This window comes from Mastacembelus armatus, chromosome 8 (genome assembly GCF_900324485.2).
Source record: "Mastacembelus armatus chromosome 8, fMasArm1.2, whole genome shotgun sequence".
Taxonomy (NCBI): domain Eukaryota; kingdom Metazoa; phylum Chordata; class Actinopteri; order Synbranchiformes; family Mastacembelidae; genus Mastacembelus; species Mastacembelus armatus.
This window is the reverse complement of record NC_046640.1, coordinates 11,797,684-11,820,779: the sequence shown is the minus strand read 5'-3', so window position 1 is coordinate 11,820,779 and position 23,096 is coordinate 11,797,684. Positions and strand designations below refer to the sequence as shown.

The 23,096-nt window shown below is 39.8% G+C and overlaps 1 protein-coding gene across 2 annotated transcripts; it reads left to right on the top strand.

Moving 5' to 3' along the window:
• The first annotated feature begins 348 nt into the window (after positions 1-348).
• Positions 349-22,034, top strand: ttyh3a (tweety family member 3a). 2 transcript variants are annotated; one of them, XM_026324508.2, is made up of 15 exons: positions 355-707; positions 1,119-1,342; positions 4,335-4,504; positions 6,306-6,417; positions 6,549-6,769; positions 8,374-8,469; positions 8,875-8,947; positions 9,403-9,478; positions 11,586-11,641; positions 13,466-13,558; positions 14,178-14,270; positions 14,930-15,066; positions 16,381-16,554; positions 16,974-17,049; positions 19,898-22,034. In XM_026324508.2, exons 2-15 carry the CDS (start codon positions 1,217-1,219, stop codon positions 19,967-19,969), a joined length of 1,575 nt encoding a protein of 524 aa, XP_026180293.1. In that variant the 5' UTR covers positions 355-707; positions 1,119-1,216; the 3' UTR covers positions 19,970-22,034. The 2 variants fall into 2 exon arrangements, with proteins under 2 accessions (XP_026180294.1, XP_026180293.1); XM_026324509.2 differs by lacking the exons at positions 16,974-17,049; positions 19,898-22,034 and adding an exon at positions 15,521-15,567 and having other exon boundaries at positions 349-707; positions 16,381-16,516.
• Positions 22,035-23,096: the final 1,062 nt, after the last annotated feature.

The following is a 23,096-nucleotide window of genomic DNA, read 5'->3' as shown; positions in this document are numbered from 1 at the left end:
ACGCAGTTAGCCAGTTCACTGATCAGTCCATGGGCAGAAAGGCCCCAGAGTCCCAGGTTTACTCTATTTTAGATTTAGCCTACATTTAGATTTACATTAACATCCTTTGAAAAAAGAATTTAAAAGGGCTTTGTTTTGTAATTTTCACACTAAAATACAAAAAACGAATATGAAAATGTCTTTCTGCTCTAAAATGCTCTAAACTCAGCTAAAGGTTTAGTGGTTGCTACTGCCTCATCTCGTGGCCGTGGACAAAAACATTTCCGACACTAACTAAATGAATCTCTAATAGCTGTGGATCCTGTGGGTGGCGCTGCTGGGTCGTGTTCATGCCGGTGCGGTGCGCTGTGCGGGCCGGGCCGGGCAGGCTGCAGGCTGGGGTAAATGTCGTGATCAGTCGCTGTGTTGGCTCCGCTCTCCCTGCACTCCCGTGATAACTGGTCGGGGGGTTTTTTTCCACTCCGAGGGGTTTGTTTGAGCTGCTGAAGCGGAATATAAGACCACAAGAGCTGATCTGAGGAACCAGCAGCTGGACGAGACCAGGATGTGATGTTAACAACCCGCAGAGCAGAAATGCCAAGCGGAACAAAAGAGTTGTTGTTATTCGCCTTCGAGTCTCAGCGGACCGGACTAACCAGCAGCTAACCCGGCTAACGCTAGCCGAGTTATAACGCTAGCTACACCGCGTATACCACTAGCGTGAAAAGGTCGGAACTGTTTTTAAACAAAATGTGAAACAATTGTTCACAGCTAATATTACCGCAGAATCCCACAGCGTTTAATTAAGTTTACTGGTTAACAGGCTAAATGGCTCGGCTAAGCTTCAGGTCACTGGGGCAAAAGCTACTACTTAAGTGTTAGCTAGTTAGGTACTAACTCAGCATTAACGGTTAGTTTTTGTCAAGTTAGCGAGCAGTTGTGCTAATACCTGCTTTTATTCAACAGGAAAGGACAGCTCTTGTTTATGTATTGATGTGTATACTAATGAATATACTTGTTTGTCACAGCCAAAATAATTGTGGAAGTTTATTTGGTAGTAGCGTTACTGTGTTTGACACCAGCTGGCGTCTCCTGCGAGTTTAATAACGCACTGTTTTTGTCTTTCATCCCGGATACAGACAAACTTTATGAGGTGGGTCCCCCTGCCTGTTTACGGGTTCAAGCATCCTTTCTGCTTGCTTGTCTGCGGAACGGGTCTCATTGACGTTTTCTGGCCATGGCAGCGGTGGTTAGCTATTCTCCACCATGGTGGGTGAACCTGCTCCACAGACTCCCCCATTTCAACTTCAGGTTCGAGCAAACCAGCAGTGATTTCCGACCGGAGGACTGGACATATCAACAGGTACAAATCACCTCACTGACTCTTTTGCCTCCTGTGTAGTGACCCTGGGACAGATGCTTAGAGGGATGTTTACAACTCGTGTTTGTTTCAGTATCAGTTTGAGTTCAGTGTTCACCTTCAGTGCCAGCAAAATGAGCCATACAACACTTCCTCTGTGTGCAGTCCTAAATTTAAGAAACACACTGGAGTGTCTCCCGGTGACAGATGGCGCATTTCCACCTGTTGTTTCGCTTCACCTTTATGTGTATGTCACCATCTGTGTCTAGCCAATATATCCACGTCTTGACCTTTTCAGCCAGATGACATCCTGTAGTCTGATCCAAGCCACCTAATTAACCATATTCCTAAAATATTCACCCAAAGAGCAAATTATAATCTGTATATTATTATATCCAGGAGGAGGTGCTTGGGTTCTGAAGTGCTTTTGGTTTAAAAAAACAAACAAAAAAAACAACAAACATATGTACTCAGATTAAAAAGGTTAAAGTGATAGCAAGGGTCCAGAAGGAGACACGATCTGCTAAACAGCTTAAACTGGGAGGGGAGGGGAGAGCAGCATGGCATTTCACATGTTCACATGGTTAATATTAAAGAGAATCTCAAAATTTAGGTCAAGTGACTCCTCGTTTTCCACTCGTTAACTTTTCTGCTAACTCTCAGCTGCTGCCCAGGCTGTGTGTCTCAGTACAAAGATTCTGCATGTGTGGTTTTAAAATCAGAAAAATCAAATAGGCTTCTCTGTCAGATGGCATAACACTGGCTTTTACATTACCTTGCCTTCTTTTTGTTTTGATGTTCAACAAAGAAATCTTTTACTGCCTGTGAAAGCCATGTTGACAGAGGTTGGGTGGTGCTGTAATTCTGAACTCTATTCAGCTGTTCGTAATTAATTTATGAACAAACTTTGCCTTGCTGTAGTGATGCATCCTTACATTGACTCACAACAGATAGCTTTTACCAGAACTAAAAAAGTAGCAGACATGGATGAGAGGAAGTCACAAGTTAACTCTTCCTCCCTTAAAAATGCAGAAGTGAATCCTGGCTCCTCAGAAACAGAAAGACATGCTCCAGACATGCACCGTCATCGGCTGTGTTGATGTTGTAAAGCTCGTACAGATAAATGTTTTAAAATGGAAGTAATCCCAGCAATAAACATATACACGCACACACTTGTTTTGACTCAACTGGTTTTGTTTGGACTTGATGTCCTGTTGGACTTGAATATTTCCTGTCAGGAATCTTGAGCCAACGGTTTAAGTTGGAAGGCTGGGCTCTAGTTCAGACAAAGTGAACATTTGAAAGGTGGTGGCGGAGTCTATTTTCTGAAAAAGATCATCATTAAGCCGCCTCACAGTTGTTATTCTGGTGCTCTGAGGGATGGTTGGGAGCCCTTTCCTGGTAGCATACAGGAAGTGTTCATTGCCTGGATAATGGCTGCAGCTGTATGTGTGTGACGCCCAGCGGGAGCAGTGAGAAGTTTAATGTAAATAACATCCCTGTTAAAATGAGGCTATTCAGAGAAACTGGATGGGTTGCATTAAACTATACTGAATGGTTAATTGAAACACAGTTATTTCAGATGTTAAAGCTTATTATTTTACTCCTTTATATGTCTCAAGAGCAAAACATAAATGAAGTCATGGTTAGGCTAATTTACTAAATAGTAGTTATTAACCTGCTGTGATGGCAGGCTGTTAATTATTGTCAATATGGTGCTCATGCTCAGGCTTAAGGGGAAGTCTTGACTTGTCCAGATGGCTGAGCTGTCAGCAGTGCTTGCTATAGGACTGTGTCACAGTGACACACAGTTGATATGGAAGCAATGTACCAACAGTAACATGCATTAGTATTATATTTTCTTACTCAGAGGATTTGCTTTTGTACTCGGTGAGTCCTGCTTGGCTCAACTATGAAGATCAACATGCAGGAGCCAAGTCATTCACTGGAATTTGTGTCCGATTAGCCAGTCTGCCTTGTTTGTCACGGTCAACACTAAACAGGATTGGGAAACAGGAATAGTATCACCAAATGTTGTGCTGTTAAGATCATATGCTGTGAGCCTGCAAATGTGCACTCACTTCCATGGACAGTTAGGCATCCATCGCATCAGGATGTGTCAGAAACTATGATGCATTGTTGAGAAAACGGAACAACTAGAGCAGGGCTGTTTTTTTTTCATGAACAAAAGTGGCAGGATGAAAATCAGCCCCAGCCCTGAATCCTCAGGAGTGTACAGTAAACACAGAGGCCCTCTGTCTGACCTACATAGAAAGTGCTGCTGTTGGCTAGGAGGTTTAACTATCACTATGTATATTGCTACACTGCTAGCTTTGAAATTCTGCCAGTGTAGAGTGATGATGACAATATGTAGCAGATATCATCAGTCTTTTCTTTTATATCTGTGCATGAAGTATCTAGGCTGTCTCTGTTTTTTCACTCACTATTTTCTAATTCTCACTTAAAGGAAGCCTTTCATCATATTTTTTTTTTTTTTTTTGGTTTGTGAAGAAGTCCACAATTAACTTGGCTTTTAGTGTGCTTAAACAAACAGGCTGTTGTGTATTTCAGAAAAAAACAGAAAGGAAAAAGCAAATAAAAGCACCATTGTATTTTCTCTTGAAATTGTAGAAAAAGTCAAAATATATTTCAGAGATTGTTTTTCTCTGCACATTTCAGGGTAATCTCACCACTGTACAAAAGCTACCTTCAGTTTCATTCAGTGTGAAGGTTGACACCTGTAAAAACTCCTCTGTTGCAAAGAGTATATTACTGAAGCTTTTGGTGCACATAAATCAGCAAAAGTGCTCATAGAGAAGAAAGAAAAAATAAAAATGCAGATAATGCAGCGTATTTGAAAGTTTGTGCTCTTTTTCAAGCATACTGAGTGGTGTTTCTTAGTGGGATGCTTTAGAAGACCACTATCCTCACTGTTTTTGACATGAAAATGGTATCAGCAATAACATTTCCCTGACCCCTTTCTTCTGTCCATCAGTCCATCCTGTTACTGGGAGGTGTGGCACTCGCCTGTCTGGCCCTGGACCTCTTGTTCCTGCTCTTTTATTCTATTTGGCTGTGCTGCCGGCGGAACAAAAACGAGGCGCAGACTAATGCTGACTGCTGCTGCACAGCCTGGTGTGTCATCATCGCAACACTTGTCTGCAGGTGAGTATAAAAGCAGCATCAGAGTGGTAAGGAGTCAATATTTTGAATCCCCATAGCACACTTGCATGTCCCTCTCATTTAAGATAGATATGATTTCTGTTATCCTGAAAAATTATTTTATAATATTATCAGGAAAATTGGCAGAGCTTTTAGAGAGTATTACGCTCTTGTTGATGTTCGAGTGCATACGTTTACAGTAATAGCAATGATCTTGCTGTAGGTCAGCAGATTCAATGAAATACAAGAACCATCCTGAAACAAGTGACAACATTAGGTTGAAACATTTTTCTTCACATTAAATTGTAAAACCAGTAGGATATGATTACAACAATGGGAAATAACCACATCTCACCACACAAAATCAGCCCAGAACTACTTTAAATCACATTTCAGTAAAACCCAGAAGACTGAATTATTACTCTGAACTGAGCGTTTAAGGTAGAACTTGCATCCAGACCAATTTCTCCAAAATTGTACTGCAAATATTAACAAAGGTCTGTATACATATGCATTGGATTGTAGCAGTCAGCACTGTACAGTGATGCTGTACATTTATTGGAATAGACAGTGTGTTCCAACTGTTCCACCTGTCCTTGAACACGTCACTTGTTTCCTGTTTTCCTTCTCCTGTTAATGGGCCACTGAAGAGTAGGAGGGTTGTTCAGTAGCATTTTTACCAAATCTGAATCTGATGAAATTAATTTGGGAATGAAGATTTTACTTTTATCTTGTGTACCAAAAGAATGAATATTTAATAATCTAACTTCTAATTACACTGAAAATACAACTGATCATTTTAATTGTGATCTACTGACCAATTTCCAGACAAGAATGACATTGATCCTAATATAAATTATGAAAATTAACTTCCTAATTGGAACTGTGAACCTATGCTGGACTGAAGAGATTTAGGGCTTTCAATACTTATTTCATGCTGTGTTACATTCAATTACCATATCTAAAAATGTTTGTTGTGTTATTTAGCTATATTTAAAATGTCATTTTTTCCAGAGGCTGAAAGAAAAATACAGTTTCCACAGATTCACATCACAGCACGAACATTGGTTTTGTTTTTGCTGTGACACTGCTCCTGTTCACTGTTTTCACACAGCTGAGTGTTAGGGGAAGAGATTAGCAGCCCTCCAGGAAGAGGGAAAAACCCATCAATTCACTGAGTGTTGCATCTGAGACTTGGTCTGACTTGGCTTAGAGTGATTCACTTATCATCACACTTGATAAAATCTGGCATAGGATGGGGGTTAGCTAAAAGACCAACAGCTGCAACACAGCAGAGAGATATCAGCAGTGAGTCTTCTCACTGTAAATTGCTGCTGGGAGAACAGAAACGCTCAAAAGCTATTCACAGACCAATATTACTGTGAATAACCTGCTCTCTCACATATATCAAGATAAAAGATTACCACTTGCACGCTATAATATGTTTTTTTGTCAGTGTACCTTGTAGTTGCTGAACTGGGCAGAACCTGAGGCCTGTCTGTGCACATGAGACCCAATCTCCTGCCTCAGTACAGCCTTTGTCAGGCATAGTGTGGGTTTTGGGCATAGCTGGTCCATTCCTCTGTGTTTCCATGGCTCTGTATGGAGTCTTTCTGCTGAAGCTGAAAGGGGCCTGTTGACTAGGGTCTGACTCGATAGGGTTAATGTAGAGTTCACACGCCTCTCGTCCTGCTTCGCGTTCCCCCTCGCTCGCTCTCCTCTCTGTCTCCTCTCTGTGTCTTTTTTAGCCAATCCCTCCTCCTCATCACCCTGTCTCCCCTCCCTTCCTTTTGTGTCCCCTCAGCGCTGGCATTGCTGTCGGTTTCTATGGGAACGGTGAGACTTGTGATGGAGTGAATCGGCTGACGTACTCCCTGCGCCATGCTAACCGCACAGTCACTGGGGTGCAGAAGCTGGTAAGACTGAGCGCACAAATTATGCCAGCGCAATTAATCATTCATCGCCCTTCTGCCATGAGTATGCCTGGCTTCTCCTATCACTTCTCTTTCTTCTCTGAGCTCCATCGTGTGCCCTGTGTTGACTGCAGGTATATGACAGTACATCCTCATTGAACCAGACGGTAGACGAGAATCTGCAACAGCTTGAGGGTCAGTATGCGCAGCACGCTGACTACCTGTCCATCATCCAAAAGCTGCAGGGCCAGCTGGATGAGCTGGTCAGACAGATGGTGGAGATTCCTTTCTGGGACAACTCCAGTATCTCTCTAGAAGAGCTGGCTGTTAAGATTGAGCTGTATGACTGGTACAGGTAAGACTGTACATCAAACAAAGTGTGCCATGCATACACAAAGGAAATAAAACTTGTATACAATACTTTTTTTAATAGAAGAGTTGGTAGTTGCAGTAGCAGCAACAGCAGTGTCGATGTGGTTATGAGCACTGCTGATACCAACAAATCATAATTTATACACTGCACCTCTTTATTAAATTTTCTGTGTCAACACACACACCAACCGTAATTCTTGACATTATGAAGATTCAGCTGTCTCTCATCGCTGAGTTCAAATGTTGAAAGTTTGAAATCCCCATAGCACAGTTGCGTGTCAAGTTGAAAAGTTAGTTGCTCTTTTCCTACTGCAACAGAATTGTTGGGTTGTTTTATTGAATGTGTTTTAGAGTTCAAATCAGGGAGTGGGACTAAAGTAGGAAGAAGAAGCAAGGACATAAAACATGAAATAATCTTTAGTTTTTCAGCATTTCATTAGGCAGTTCACTTGCCATGAATCTCAAATATGCCTTGTGTTTCCAGTTTGTCAGAAGAATTTTGGAAGGTGGTGTTTCATGAAGGTGGCATTACTGAGTTAATTTGCATGTATGTCTTGAATGATAAATATGCAAGTGGGTTGTCAAATGGCTCACTATTTCTTATCAAGTGCCACAAGCTAACAATAATTCAAAGTAGAAATGATAGACGTGAAACTGTCAATGCAAATTGAGGGGTTGCAAGTTCATTTTTGTCATCCAACTTAATTGTAATAGTAATTTTTCAATATTCTAGCATTGTTTTTGTATTTGTTGTAATGCGTTTGCTTTTATGAAGTACATGTTTAATGTGATTGCTTAAAAAAATACAACTCTTTTTTTTTTTTTTTTTCATTAACCCAGGGGTGGACCGAAAACTGTATTTGGGCTGTATTTCCAGATGTATTACCAACGATCATCAGACAAATTTTAATGAAGTCCGACAAACTATATATCATTTGAAAGCAGAAAGTCTCACGATTCAAATAGTATAAAGCAATTTAGGATTGAATTATCACAGCATCTATAGGTTCTTAATGTTTAACAAGAGTACAAATGCTTGAAAAATGCCACTTCTTACCTTTGCCGGTGTGTACAAATCCACACGTACTGTATTGCAGATAATTTTTTTTGCTAGAACCCAGTGAACATAGAGCATCCATGTTTGTATTCCAAAAGACGTATTATACCTGAGTAAATCCATAAAACCATCGTCCTCCTCATGACAAGTTTTAATCCGGTTCGTTTTGCGGTTGATTTCACCGTTTGTTCACTACAGTTACACATAGCAAGCTTCTGTGAAGCACATTAGCCCTCAATCCAACTTGTTTGTTACGTTTTACAGCGTAAGTGCGAAAGCGGGCACAGCTACCGGGGGAAGGGGAGTCATATTTCATATTTTACAGTGTGAAATAATAAACTGGAAAGCTTTTCTTTTAAATGACACCAAGGTCATCAATATAACCCTTAAAATGTGAAGAACAGCTAGTTTCATTTGGGTATGCATTGTTTGGCTGTGTGCAAAGAAAGAGGCGGGGTAGCTAACAGGTTTAAAGGATGGTTTGCCATGCTGCTGTTGGCCATTTGTTGTTAATGACATTTTCCTCACAGGTGGCTGGGCTACATAGGCCTGCTACTGTTTGACGTCCTCATCTGCCTTCTGGTACTTTTTGGCCTCATTCGCAACTCCAAGGGAACGCTCATAGGGTAAGTCTCATCACGAGATTATGGCTGCAAGAGCACTTAAGCCAAAATGACTCTGCCCTGGGAAATGTTATGTTAGCTGTTGTCCCACAGCAGGTAGCAATTACTCTACATGAAGCCCCCAACTCATCAGAGCCACCTTGTCATTGCCGTTTAGTCGAGATGAATTCATGCTCTATAAAACATCAGCCCAATTCATTTAGAATTAACATCACAATATCCACAGTATTTTGATGTTTAGTAATAGAAAAGAGTAGCTATAAAAATTAGTTTGCTCATCGTAGACATTAAAAATTATGTGTTTAATTTCAAGCATAACCCTATCCTATAATTTGGTCTTCTGCAGTTCTTAATTAGTTTCTTACACTGAAGGCTAAACACACATTTTTCCCCTCTTGTTTTTAACAGGGTTTGCATGTTTGGTGTAGTGGCTCTGGTAATCAGCTGGGTCTCACTGGGTCTGGAGTTTGCCATCTCTGCGGTAAATATCTCTGTCAGAGCATGATGCTGCTTACCGGGTAAAAAATATATGCTATCTAGTACAATGTCTGTGTAAAATCTCCAAATCTAATCTTGGTGAGCAGTGATTACAAGCTGAATAAGTGGGATTAAGACTGTAGCCAGAATGTTGCAGCCCTGTTTACAGTGGGCATTTAAAAGTATTTTTTTCCAGGAGCATGAAAAATGTAGATGAATGCAAATCTTTCTTTATGCAAATTAAATAGCCATGTGGAGGATTTCCTCCTCTGCAGATGAATCAGACTTCACACCTAAATGTGCTTAATTTAGTTTATGTGATTACTCTCAGCAGAGCCACAGTCTGTCACATTTGAAGAGCGTTTTTAAAGCTGCAATCAGAGATGGATGCATTTAGGATTGTGTTGATGAAGTAGTTTAACTTTACATTTAAAAGCCTTAATGATTTTCTTTTTCTAGACCTCCAGTGACTTCTGTGTTGCTCCTGATACATATGTCACCAAAGTGGCAGACCAATATGGAGTCATCGATCAGGGTACGATTCACTAATCACTTCAGTATCATTTATATGCATGTAAAGACCCTACACAATGGTGAGTATTAGTCATCTATAATTGTAGAGGACATGATGGCCTGTATTGCTTGAACTCCTCCCCCTTCCTGGTCTCATTGCTCTGCTATCCTGCAGCAGTGAGACGAAACTGTTCTAAAAAGTGAGGCTTGTCCATGGCCCATAAAAAGCCTCTAGATTTACTGCAGCATCTGCAGCAGGATCAAAGGGTCAGTGGGCTGTGTTTTTAAGCAGGACAGAAGCCTCTCTAAAGTGTCTCGTTTTAGTAATTGCCTCATCTGTCCCATGATGGGATGAGTGTAAGGGGGAAAAAATGATAGTGCCCTGTGTGTGTGATTGTGTGAGATAAGTGCAGTGGACAATTGAAAATAGACATTTATAAAAAAAAAAAAAAAAATAGAATAGAAAAATTTTTCCTGCATCTCTCTTCAGGCCTTGCACATACTTAACATCTTTTTTCAGGTGCACAGTTTCTCCTTATCTGATCTCCTCTGCTGAAATGTAGTGATTGCAGGATTAAAAAAAAGTAGAAACCAAGTGTCAGTTCAGAGCAGAAATTAGGGTATCAGCTGTAGATGTTCAGCAGTTTAGTGTTGTTTAGTTAAATCTGTAGAAATTGATTAAGATTCAAGTCATATTTGATTTTAGAAAGATGACCTCTCTTCTCACTCAGTTCTTGTATATTTCCCTTTACAGCTCATGCCTGTCTGAAAGTGCATCAGAAAAATCCCTAGATAGCACAAAGTGTGTTATTACCACATTGGATTTATTGTTTCTATCCCCTGAATGACTCTTTTTGTTGAGCATGCATCCCTTTAGAAATACTAAAGCATTATTTTTTTCTCTGACTTGTCATCATTGTTCAGATATGCCAGACATGTGGTCTTAATCAAAATCAAATTTTTTTCACAATCTGATGGAAAGATTTCTAAAATACCTAGTTGATAGCAGCAGAGATGATAAGCCTTATGGAATAGTATGCTGAATTTTTCAAAAACAAGGAAAATCCACATTTATAACTTGGTCAGTACTTAGAATAACTACATCTAAGCATTTATTTAGAGATCAGTCTCTTTGAACATGTGCTTTAATAGTTGGCATATTGTAAAAATGAAAATGTTTGATAAAAAACTTCTCTGAAGCTCCATTAACAGGAATTGATGCCAAGAGGCACAAAAACTGAACCCTAGCCCTGTGATGAGGATTCAGCATTTTTATAAATTTCCAAAAGCCAGACTCCAGGAAATCTGCTCCTCCTGATATTAATGTGTGTGGGTGTACGCGTGGGAGAAGCCTGCTTGATATGTACTTCTCTGCACCGGAAATCCTCCTCTCATGCTCAGCTGTGTGGGAAAGAAGCTCCTGACACAGCAGCGTGTGTGGACGTCACTTCCACCGTGTTAGTCAGTGGTGGTGTTCTCACAGCTTGTATTTGTAGACATCGCTGTAGCTTTTTAATCACACACTCACATATGAAGGATTTTTCATCGACTCCCACTTACTGCTCTGGTTTAGAATAAGCAATTGAAGTGGGTAGTAATCACATGTGAAAGTCTGAACCCTTAATTATAGTCAGGATATTCTATGAGCAGCACACAGGTTTGGTCATGTCGTAACTGTAACAACAGAGATGATGCAACCGCTGTTTGTGTTTTGCATGAGGCTGTGTGCAGTAAGAATGGTTATGCCTCAGCCTTTTACTGGCTGTTCTGTTGTTGCTGCATCAAGGGAAAAACACACTCGGTCCCACTATTTACAGCATTACAGCTCAGGATTAGCACAGTGGGTGTACAGTTATAGAAGCAATGAAGCTCAAACAAGGCATTAGGGAGCACAACAAGACCGCTAGGAAAGAAAAATGCCTCTTGGCTGAAGCAGTAAGCAAAGTATAATGGAGCATGAAAAAAGGAAACCAGAATTAAGAGACTTTAACAATGTTTTCCTTGAAGTATCTATAAATTGTGTTTAGTTTAAATATTAAATATTCTTTTAATATAACTCACAGTTACTTGCAGTTTGTGTGGCTCTGCTAATATATTCTGTTCTATTTCTATTGTTCTTTGGCTCACAGAAATCTTGCAGTACTTCCTTAGTTGCAGCTTGGAGCAAACCAATCCCTTCCAGCAGGTTTGTTGCATATATGATGTTTTGTGTTTGTTTGAGTTTCCAACATGTAAAATTAAACTAGATTTAAAAGGAATAGGTTGTGTGTGCTTAAATTAGCATATTTTCTGGGCTGTAAGTTGCTTTTAGCAAAAATAGCCTTAAAAAAGTCACTTTTCTAATTATACAACTTATAGTATAAATTAGCCTATGAAGAACGTAGGCTATGCATAACAACAAGCAGAAGTGCATTTCGTTATTCATTCATCCGTGTTAAGTAACGTAAAACAACAGTGCCAACATCGGGGTCGGAGGAGATGAAACAGCGTCTCTTCCTCATCTCTCGGTTTGCCTTAATTGGACACTCACTCCACATTGGTTCTGTTCCATTTAACGCTAGTGACAAAATTACTGTAAATATGCACATATAAGTCGTAGGACAAGCCAGAGGAGTAAAATAGTGAGACTTATAGTCTGGAAAATATGGTACTCAAATTTTAGTGGACAAAATTTAGAGACATTAGCTACATGATGTATGACCTTGTAATTGGTAAGAATTCAAGTGGGCACAATGAGTCACTCCCATTGCTTCAAAGAACTTTTTTTCCCATGCAACAGTACAATACCTCCCATTCTACCAGCAGCAGCTAATAGTATGCATCTACTGCCAAATATGTGTGCTACATGCTAGGGTTGTACTGCTGAAGTAGGACTTCATTTTGCTGTGAATGTAGCTTGCTCTAATGGACTGTCTACATTTGATCTTTCAAGCTGCATGAATAAATTAAAGCATTTGAGTGCTACTGAAGTCCAGGCATCTAATATTAGTACAACTGTAAAGAAAACAAAGCTATTTACAATGGCTTTGGAAAATACCCAAACCTCTTCACTCTGTGTTGTACATTCAATTTTAAATTGATAAAATTGCCATTTTGCCATTAAATCTACAGTTAATAACTCATATTGTAAACAATAATAAATAAATAATAAAAATAAAGTTAAAAAAAATGTAAGTTTATTAAAAGTAAAAAAATTAAGTCTTTTTTTTCTTAAGCACTCACCATGTCTATAAAGTTTTTCTTGAGTACAGTGGTGTTAATAGGAAGTGTGGAAATACCAGCACTCTTTCTAGAGTTGTCCATCCAGTCAAGCTAAGTAATCAGGCACGAAGGGCCTTGGTCAGGGAAGATAACAAGAAGCCAGCAGTCACTTTGACAGAGCTTCAGAAGTCCTCTGCAATGATTGCAGTATGAGCGCCATCTCAGCAGCACTCCATCAGTCAGGCCTAGTGACTACCCAGAAGCCACTCTTGCATAAAATGCATGTGAGAGTGCTGTTGGAGTTTGCCATACAGCATTTAAAGGACTCTGAGAGCATGAAGTAAAAGCTTCTGTGATTTGAAAATGCAGTCTTTGGCAGAACTCACCTGGCTAATGCCATTCCTATAGTGAAGGAGCTTAAGAGGATCTGCCAAGAAGAACGGGTATGAGCTGCCCAAATCCAGATGTGCAAAACTTGGTTACCCAAGAATAATTGAAGTATTAAGATGTAATTGCTGCCATTTCAGATTTCAGTTTCCACTTTGTCATCCTGGGATTGATGGTCAAAAATAAAAATTGTATCTATTTAAAATAAAATGTAGACCACAATGTATAAATGAAGGGGTCTGAAAATTTCTGAAAGCATATTAAGTCTTTCAGCTCACATCTAGAAACTGTCAGTATGCTTTCACCAGACTTCAACTTGACTGCAATGTGAGACAGCAACTTAAGGTTCTTGGGAATGATTGAAAAACAGAAATACTATGGAGAAGTGCTGGGCTGCTACAGTTTTTATTCTTCATTTTAGAAACTTTCTGGGAGCCACAAAGCGTTAGTTGAGATGCAGGATGATGTGTCTGAACTGCTACGCTCTGCCACCAGAGAGTATAAACAAACTAAGGTAAGTTTTCCAACCCCATTATTGCAGTCTTTACCAAAAATGCCACATTACATGTTTGCTGTCAGCATAAACACACACACCCAAACAGACTACAAGCTGTGCTGCACTGTTGCATTATTTGTGCTGACAAATTGTCCCAGTGAATGGGACCAAACGACTGACCTGCAGAGAGGTGAACTGCACCTGTCCTGATAATGATCTGCTGACAGCCCACTTGAGACCCACATTTTATCCATTTAGCTTCCCTTGTCAATACAACAACCATGGTATTGTCCTGCGCTGGTACTTGCAGAGGCACAAATGAGAGCCAACATTGGGAAATGAGAGAGGCATATTTCACGTTGCATGACCACAAAGAGAAATGTGCTGAAATAGTGCAACCTGTCTGTCAGGCAATCAGATGTATTTTTCTGCTGAAACTGTAATTAGAACAAGAGGAAGAAGGGAGACAGTCCATCAAAATGTATCAGACATTAAATCTGCCTTTTCAGTTTTTTCCAGTCACAGGCAGGGTACACAATAGTTGCATTTTTGTCATGTAGACAGAACTGTATGAACTTCTTTTGTTTTCCCAAGTCTTTGTTATGCTTTGTCCTGACATCCAATTTTTTGTTCTCAGGACAGTCTAGAAGAGATCCAGGGGATACTGAACACCACAGAGATCAGTCTACATCAGCTCACTGCACTGGTGGACTGTCGCAGCCTGCACATGGTGAGACATTCTTACTGTAGCGTTGCTCTGGGTCTGATGAAAAATGTCCGTGGGATTGATTTATTGTGACACCTTCACAGAGCTGTTTCGTTGTATGAAGAAACCCCTCTGACTACACCTGTCACCATAAATAATATTTGCCTTTCTGTTGCGAGTTCTTGCCCAGTATATGCTAGTCATGTAACATTTTATGAAGCTTGCTGAATTATAAGTACTTGGCAATCACTGTGCATTGTCCCTCAGTGATTTTCAAATTCTAAATGCACACTTGCAAGCTCTTTCTTGTTGCCGGACCTTACTTCATGCAAACTGGGGGATATTCAATAGAATATGAAATGTTTCTGCAGTTCAGTGCATACATGTTAAAGATTCACAGTCATAATGATGTGGAGTGCAGTGCTTCTTTTCCAGTCTAGGTAAAAATCCACTGCCTTCTTTCTGTGAGCTCATTGGTTTGACCTAGTTTAACTGAGAAATCACAGCAGATGTGTCTTAAAGATCCAAGAATCCATTTGCTGAAATTCGAAACAGAAACACTAATTTTTTTTTTAATCACCTACAGTGTTGTTTTGCTCGGTCTTGATTTATATTTGTCAAAATGCTTTAGAATGATCTATTTATACACGTTGCAGTAAAATCTGTGCCACCCTATTTTGCAGGACTATGTCCAGGCCATGACAGGTCTTTGTTATGATGGACTGGAAGGCCTCATCTACCTCGTTCTCTTCTCCTTTGTCACTGCACTTATGTTCAGCTCGATTGTTTGCAGTGTGCCTCACACCTGGCGGAGCAAGAGGTATGTCATCCACTGCCATCCTGTTACATCCCCCGTTCAGCCCACAGCAACATACTAACCGGCATAAAAGCTTTTTAGCTGGATTGGTATGTAGGACTGTGTATATGGTGAGAAATAATTCAAGAGGATAAGCCTATCAATAAATTATGGGTTTATAGCATTTTTTTAACCCACTTGTTTTTACATGCCATGTAAATAGAGCAGACGAAGTACTTCAGAAAAAGAAATCTACACAAGCATGGAAACATAACTATTTTTGTGTAAGACTTGAGTGTTAGTTGTTTAGAGACTGACTTTATTTACCACTGGGACAAAGTCCAGAAGGCTCCAGCTGTTTCCTCAAATAGATTACTTCCCATTATCCCACCACCCCCACCCACACCTCCAAAATTTAGCCAAGTTGGCCTAAGTCTAACATAACCACTTCCTGAGCTGGTGTCTTTTTCTGCCACAGAGGGATGAGATTATTCTGATGTGTTCGTCCTACCAGCAGCAGATAAGGTTTGTAGGATGGCTGCAGGGAGAGTGGTTTTCCAGGCACAGCCATCAGTTCAGCTGCTCCACATAATTAACTCATTCTGCTTAGGGGGTCATGTTGATCAGTTTGATCTCAGCTGGAGCTTCCTATTATAAAGCAAAGGCTTACACGCCACCAATCTGTTTTTCTCAGTGGTTGCTTTTCTTTTTTTACTTTTGTAATGAATGGGGGACCAATGGATCACTTTCTTAAAAATTAAAATACTGTAAAATGTAGTAAATGTAATTCAGTGATTTGATGGGTGTGATAAGCAGGAAAAAGCCTGTGGGTGCCATGAACACTAGGGGGAGACAGTCTCCATGACGTCAGTGTCAGTGCTCTGTTGTACAAACCATGCTCAACCTGTTATTGGTCTCTCAAATACATTAGGACTCCTGCATTTGAAAAGACAAAAGTAGAATCACATTTGTTCTGCTAAAGTACATTGCTACTTTTATTTGAGCTCTTGACATTGAGCTTTATAAATAAAACTTAACTAGAGTTGAAATGCAGCTATTGTGCTGATGCAAAATTAGGGTTTTATATAATTTAACTGCAGACACAGAATCAATTAGATCAGTCTGTTCTTAACAGCCATTAAGGTCAGTGGAAAATTGCATCTTCTTTGCTTCAAACAGCAGAGGATTCATTTCTCCCTCAGGCAGTCAAAATGTGACTGATGACAAACACAAAGTGAGACCACGTGGCATTTTTTATACTTTTGTCATGACTCAGAAAGGACAGGGGGTCCCTCTGGTGGTGATGGTGGTTATTACAGTGTTTTGTTCTATTTGCAGGAGCGAGGAAGACAGTGACAATGAGTCTCTGAGCCATGGGGGAAGGCAAAATCATGATAACCTTTACCGGGTGCACATGCCCAGCCTGTACAGCTGTGGCAGCAGCTATGGCAGTGAGACATCCATTCCTGCTGCAGCCCACACTGTCAGCAACGCACCTGTCACTGAATACATGTAAGTCAAACTATTGAAATTTAATTGCTAAAGAGATAAATAGATCATTTATTTTCACAACATGGCCTGGGTTTTTAACAATGTGCCTGAGATGGCATATGTATTCAGGAACCGCTTCATATGTCCTCAAAGAGAAGCTCAGCTCTCCTATAGAAAGTAATGCAGTGACATGCAGCTGTTACTGTCCAGCTGTGAAACCCAAAGCTCTCAGCCTCGTAAGTGAAGCTCAGTGGAGGCGAAGGTGGAGGAGGGGTTCCCTTAGTTTCTGGCTCTGTATTGTCAGGCCTTGGAATGGTGAAAGTTGACTTGGAGAGTTTTACATATACAGTATATTGTTTCATATCTGGAAAGGAGCTTGTAGGGATTTATACTGCCTTGTGTGCTTATATTATATTATATGACTGTGTTCAATTCAACAGGGCTCAGAACGCCAACTTCCAGAACTCTCGCTGTGAAAACACGCCCCTGATTGGACGAGAGTCACCCCCCCCCTCGGTAAGTGTCACATTCCCTGTGAAAACATGAAAACTGTAGAAGAACCTCTGGGTCATTTGTCAGTCTTTTGTGAGGGACTCACCCTTTGCCCCTTTTTACTAAGAACAAATCCAGAGTCAATAGAACCAGTGGAACTAATCTCAGGAACTAAACTAGAAAATTCTCGTCTGCATTTTCATCCCATCTATATGTTTAATAAAAAAAATTTTAAAAAACAAACAAAAAAAAACAGTGGGGTCATCATCCTGATCCTTTCTACTTTAAAATGTACCCACCAAGAAATATCCCACCCTAGACTAGATTCTAGTAGCACTCAGTACTGTGTGATCACTGCAGTGAGCCCCAGTAACTCTGCACCATCATCATTTTAAATCATACGAGAACCATTTTTAGTCTCTGGTTGTTCAAGTCAAATCACAGATTTAGTTCTTAAGTTCCTCTAAAGTTTCTTGGTTCTCTGGGAAAGTTTCTATTTAACAAAATAGAACCTTGCTCTATATCACTGCAGAAGAAAAGCATAAATATTAACTCCTCATCTGTGTGAACTTTACCTGGTGAAGGTCTAAGGATTGAAACATGGTCATTGAAATGAGTAAAAATGATGGACACTGTGCAGAATCTTTTCTTTTCTTTCCATGTAGGTAGTTTTTGATTATTTAAACTTGTCACTAAGACTTTGTGGTGCGAAGTTGACACAGTTTGGAGATGTTCAAATGATGTTAAGCTATATAGATATCTTTATATATATATCTTTGAGGCAACCTCAGATATTCCCTCCTGCCCCTCTGACCTAAACCTCTGCCAGACGTCCTGCTCTCCCTGGTGTCTGTCTTTCTGCCTGGATGTAGACGCTGCTTTGTGTATTTCTCTATACTCTCTTCTTGTCGTTGTTTTATTTTTTTTTTGGCGGGGGGGATCCATACAGTTGTATTTGACAGCTGCGGACAGTAACAGCGGTCACTGCTGGCAGTTAAAACCTTCGGAGAGTTCAAGATCGTTTTGGTAACCTCGTCTTCTATGCTAACAGGTACAAAACATGCCCGTCTTCTTCACCTGCTGGCCTGTTCTCCTCTATACCACCCCCCCCCAAAACCCCCAGCCCTGTTCACCTTCTATTCAGGTCCACCCAGGGCTGCCAGATTCCACTCCCTTCTGTCCTGACTCTTGCTAAGTGTCCCACCTGATGTTTCCCAAGGTGTTTGTTTTCTGTGGCCCCAGGCTGCATGTTCCCCTCCCCCCTGCACCACAGATGTATTGGGAAGGCTCACTGTGACCTCTGAGTTAGTGACCATTCAGTGTCAAATTATAAAACCATTGAACTGATCATGCAGATCTGGTTTTGTCATGTTTCTTGGGTTTGAGTGTGGAATCATGGAGTAAGATTAAAAAAGGTATTAATGTGCAAAACAGAAAATAGCACTTGAAGGCACAACTTATTGTGTGGCCTTTTAATGAGGTGCAAGTAATCTTTTCAAAGTTTTTTAAACTGTGAGGTCTGCCTCTCCATGAGGTTACAGAGGAGTACATATGAGGAGAGGTATTGCATGAAATGAAAGAGACGGGAAGCTAGAACTCTAAAACACTGAGAGCTTTATTATTTTTCAGCCCTCCAATTTGGCCTGCTCCCAACATTGAGGCAAATAAGGTGCTTTTATTAGCCTCAGATTCCCCCAGTTTGACAATACAGTGTGCAGATATTTCATAATATCTACTGCAAATAAACAGCCATTAATCTGCCTTCAAAAACACAGTCCTTATAAGTCCAGGACTTGTCTGAGAATTATGTTTTAAAGTATCACAATAATCCAGTGATAATTGTCTCTGCATCCATGGGTGCATTACAAACAGTAGCTAATTTAGCACACACCCTGTTTACATTACAAATCATAAAGAAACGTGTACAGCAGTTCCAAATTTTCCAATAGGTCAGAATGTCCCATCAGTGCAGTTCTTATCCTCCTGGACACTCCCCTCGATACGTTCACTTACAGATCTTTGCCATGTTAAAAAACGAGGACATACAAGCAAAAAATCAATTTAAAGTTGTGACAGTGGTCTTCTGGGTTTTGTCCGAGGGAATGCAGACAGTGTCAGACAGGTATAAATTATTGTGAATTACCAAGCTGTTCAGGATATATCGAATATATTTGTCATCAGCATGTAAGGTAAGTCTTGTGTTGTAACTGAGCCCATATTAGTGCAGATTCCCAGCATCAAACAAACTCCAAATGGCTTTGAATGGTGACCATGACATAAAAAAATACATCAGCTGAAAAGTCAACTCTCTGTTCCCACGAGTTTGAAATGCAGCCTTTTTGTGCTTGTTTAGCCTGATTTTAAAAAAAAAAAAAAAAAATGCATGGGTGCATCCTAAATCTATGTATACGAATGACCGACCCTGCCAATGTGCACGAAGGATATTGGCAAAAACTGAAATAGTTTTGTCTAGAATTGATGTATATTTCCTCAACTCTTTGTACTCTGATGTCCTTGTCCTCTGTAGCTGTTACTCTGATTTTCATCCTGTAACTGAATAATTTAGCATCCTTTTAGTTTCCAGCTAGTTTAAAAGCTAATCTGTATAAGAGTTCTCACATCGGTTGAATGAATCATGTTTCATATAGCTTTGATATGTATATTCAGTCTGTTATATTTGTTCTTCCATTGCTGCTTTTCATGATTGATTTACCAGAGTGATTTTGTTTTTACCCAATAAAACACTGAACTTCTGCTATTCTACATTTTTCCAAATCCTGTTTGTTTTAAAGTTGTTAAAGAATAGACTTTTACTCTTTTCTACTGAAATTAGAATTAATGTTTGGGTTTGTGCATCGTTTTGTGTTTACAGTACACATCCAGCATGCGAGCAAAGTACCTGGCAAGTGGCCGACCAGACCCCAACAACCCTCCAGCACAGTAAAACATCACTGGACTCTGTCTGCAGCACTGACGTCTCACAATCACTCGCTCGGTTTCTTGTTTCCACTCAATCACTCCACCTCCTGCTTCCTTCCACCACTGTCTCACTTGACTTAAAATGAAAAACCAGGTTTTGCTGGTTGGTTGAAGCAAAACCTGAGAGGTGTCATATGTCATTTCATGATCCAGGAGTGCAGATACTCCCCCCCCCCCCCCCCCGCAATCCTTAGCTACTAACTACTGCAAGAATCATTTATCGGTGCTGGGAATTAATCTGCCACTCTAGTGTGATAGAGTCTGTACTGACATGTACAGTGTCAAATCTAACAAGGCATTGCAGTGGTGAGGACTCTGGAAGTGCTCATAGACTAATACTGATTACTACTGTTTGCTATTTTGTTTTGTAAAGTACTGTACTGCACTCTTATTACTGTGGGGACGTGAGAAATATGCCTTGCACATATTTTGGGAGGAATCAAGTTTTCTTCCCATCTGAGGTGTAGACATCATTTCTCACAACACACCCTCAACATATATCAAACTGTATGTCGTAGTATAGATTGATTTGATAGTGCAGCCTCTCAGTTCAGGTTTTTTTTTTCTATTTGTGGAACATGTGAATCAGATATTTGCATTATTCTTCATGTAAAGTCGACTTACTGTGTAACACACATTGGCTTGTTTTTTGCATTTGAATCTGATGTCTGGGAGTGGTTTTTCCCGCAGGATTGCACGTCTTACAGGCCTGAAATTTTTTTTTTTTTTTTTTTTTGGACAGTTTTATTTCCTGTGACTTTTTTAATATAGTGAGGATCACCTTTTCCACAGCAGTGACTATAACTTGTGAAGCTGTGAACTTGATGCTCTCAGAGGATTTGAGATGAGCTACATGAGGGAAATGCAGCTGGGATGCCGATGTTCATAAAACAAATAATGATCTTTCAATGAGTTTGACAAATAGGTTTTTATACTACTGGAAGCAGAAACTTTTTGACACCCCTGCGAAATTCACTCCAGACGTTTTAATAATTTGCATTGCCCTCTCGTCACCAGGCTACTTGTTATTCTCTTCATGTTTCTGTTGTAAAGGCCTCATCTTGCTTAACAGAACTGGGAATTGTCCACACAAACACACACTTTAACTCTGTTCAGGAATAAATTTTCTCCTCTAAATTCATCAGTTAAAAGTTAGAAAATCCTCTCACTGATTACCCCAACAGGAGTTTTAATGCAGGTTTATATGAAAATATGCATATCACAGAGGAGAGTTTCCAAGAGAAACTTTACGCATTGGCAATGCAGTGTCTCACAAATGTGTTTTAGCATTTATATTAAAAAATAGATTAAGTGTGAGTGGATGCCGTGAAGGGATTGTGATAAATGTGCTCTCTATAGAATCTGGAAACTGTTATTGTTGAAGCATGACGATCCTTCAGACGTGGAGTGAGATGTTTGTACTTCTGCTGCTTCAACTCGTTTCTCTTAGATGTGCATTGTGACCAGTACAAGAGGTGATTTTTGAGACTGTGCCAACAATTTAAGCACAACTCTTAGTATCTGAATATCTTTTTAAATGTCTTTACTTTAGGCTTCTGCATAACTACGACCTGGTTGCCTGAGCAACCTAAGGAGAAAATGAGCCTGACTTTTTCAAATCATTTATTCTCTGTAAATCATTATTCCACTGATGAAGTCTTATTCTCTTTGTTTGTTATGCAAGGTTGTTGTACAGATTATACAATTTTACAAAACAAGAAAAAAAGAACTTGCTGAAATTGACATTTTTATTTCTTTAAAAGCTTATTTCACCTTTTTGTACTTGATTTGCTTATAGATTTTTTTTTTTTTGTCATTTTATAGTCTGTAGCAAGCACAAAGTGTTGCTTCATTAATGTGAATATGGTAAATAGGTTTTTCTCTGGAAAAAAAAAATCACTGTACATGTAATCACTTTTTTATTTTATACATCATTTTTGCATTCTCTAAATTGTGTACATGTAAAACCTGTGGTTATATTGAGCTTGAATGCTGTGTTTTGAAATTAAACCAACCTTAACTGTAGTAGTGCACCAGCTCTTTGGATTTCTTTGTTGCTGGATTAAAGGTTTCTCTGAAGCAGTTGCATCGTAACATCCTGACCACGAGCAGACACTAGGTAGCAGCATAACTTCACTGTCACCTCTGTTTACACAGAGGCACTAGTTTTTGTTGTTTGTTGTGTTTTCGCTAAATAGAACAAAGTTGTCTGTTCAAATGAGAACGAGATTCATTCGTGTTAGTGTGGGTATGAAAAGATAATCTGTCGTTCAAGCACAGACCAAGATATTTCAGTGCACAGATTCATTTCTAACTCCATGTTGTCTGTCTGCGTGACTTCTGGAGAAAATAGTATTACTTACGCATGTTGGTATTTATTTCTGTCGCAGCACAGTGACAGACCACAGGCATTCTTGCATATCACTGAGTGCAGCAGAATGGCACTTTTGTGTTGCTGACCTCTCTGGGCTGACAGCAGGCGAGAGGTCAGTGTCAGCACCAGGCCACCAGTCTGGTTTTCTGGCTGCTGTCACCCCAAACACTGACATCCTATGTGGAAATTTGAGGCCTGGAAATGAATAAATAAAGTGACAGGGAAAAGGACCTTCTGTTTTCATTTTCTGTGTCTTTCTGTGTCTTCACATTTGGACTTAGCTTTACTATCTTTTATTTTTCATATTACAAATGCTTCACTGAACTTTCACCATTCATTCATTCAATATGTTTTTCTAGCGTAAACCATAAACTCATAGTACAAAAGTTTAAACACATCATTTTATGATAGTTAATGCAATACTTTAATACTTTTTTAAAACTTCTAAGTTATTTTCTGTCTCAAAAGATGAATACAGAGATTACATCATCTTGTTCCTGCAGTTCACTATGGGGGCCGAACTAAACAAAGCAGTAAACACACAAAGCATGACAGAGGCTGAGAGGTTTTTACAACCCGTCTTTCACAGACACCCAGAGATGCAAATGAAATTTCACACGGTCTCACTGTCGAGGAAATTGAATTACCCTGATTGTTGCTGGACTGGAGGAATGCATTACTAATGCTTTGAGGTGAAGGGCTGAATGGACAGGGAGGA

What these genes read in the sequence shown, in the direction of transcription:
- ttyh3a (XM_026324508.2), top strand. Translation starts at nt 1,217, where the DNA reads ATGGCAGCGGTGGTTAGCTATTCTCCACCATGGTGGGTGAACCTGCTC. An exon ending in AGGACTGGACATATCAACAG is followed by an intron (nt 1,343 to 4,334) that starts GTACAAATCACC and finishes TCTGTCCATCAG; the next exon opens with TCCATCCTGTTACTGGGAGG. An exon ending in GCACCTGTCACTGAATACAT is followed by an intron (nt 16,555 to 16,973) that starts GTAAGTCAAACT and finishes TCAATTCAACAG; the next exon opens with GGCTCAGAACGCCAACTTCC.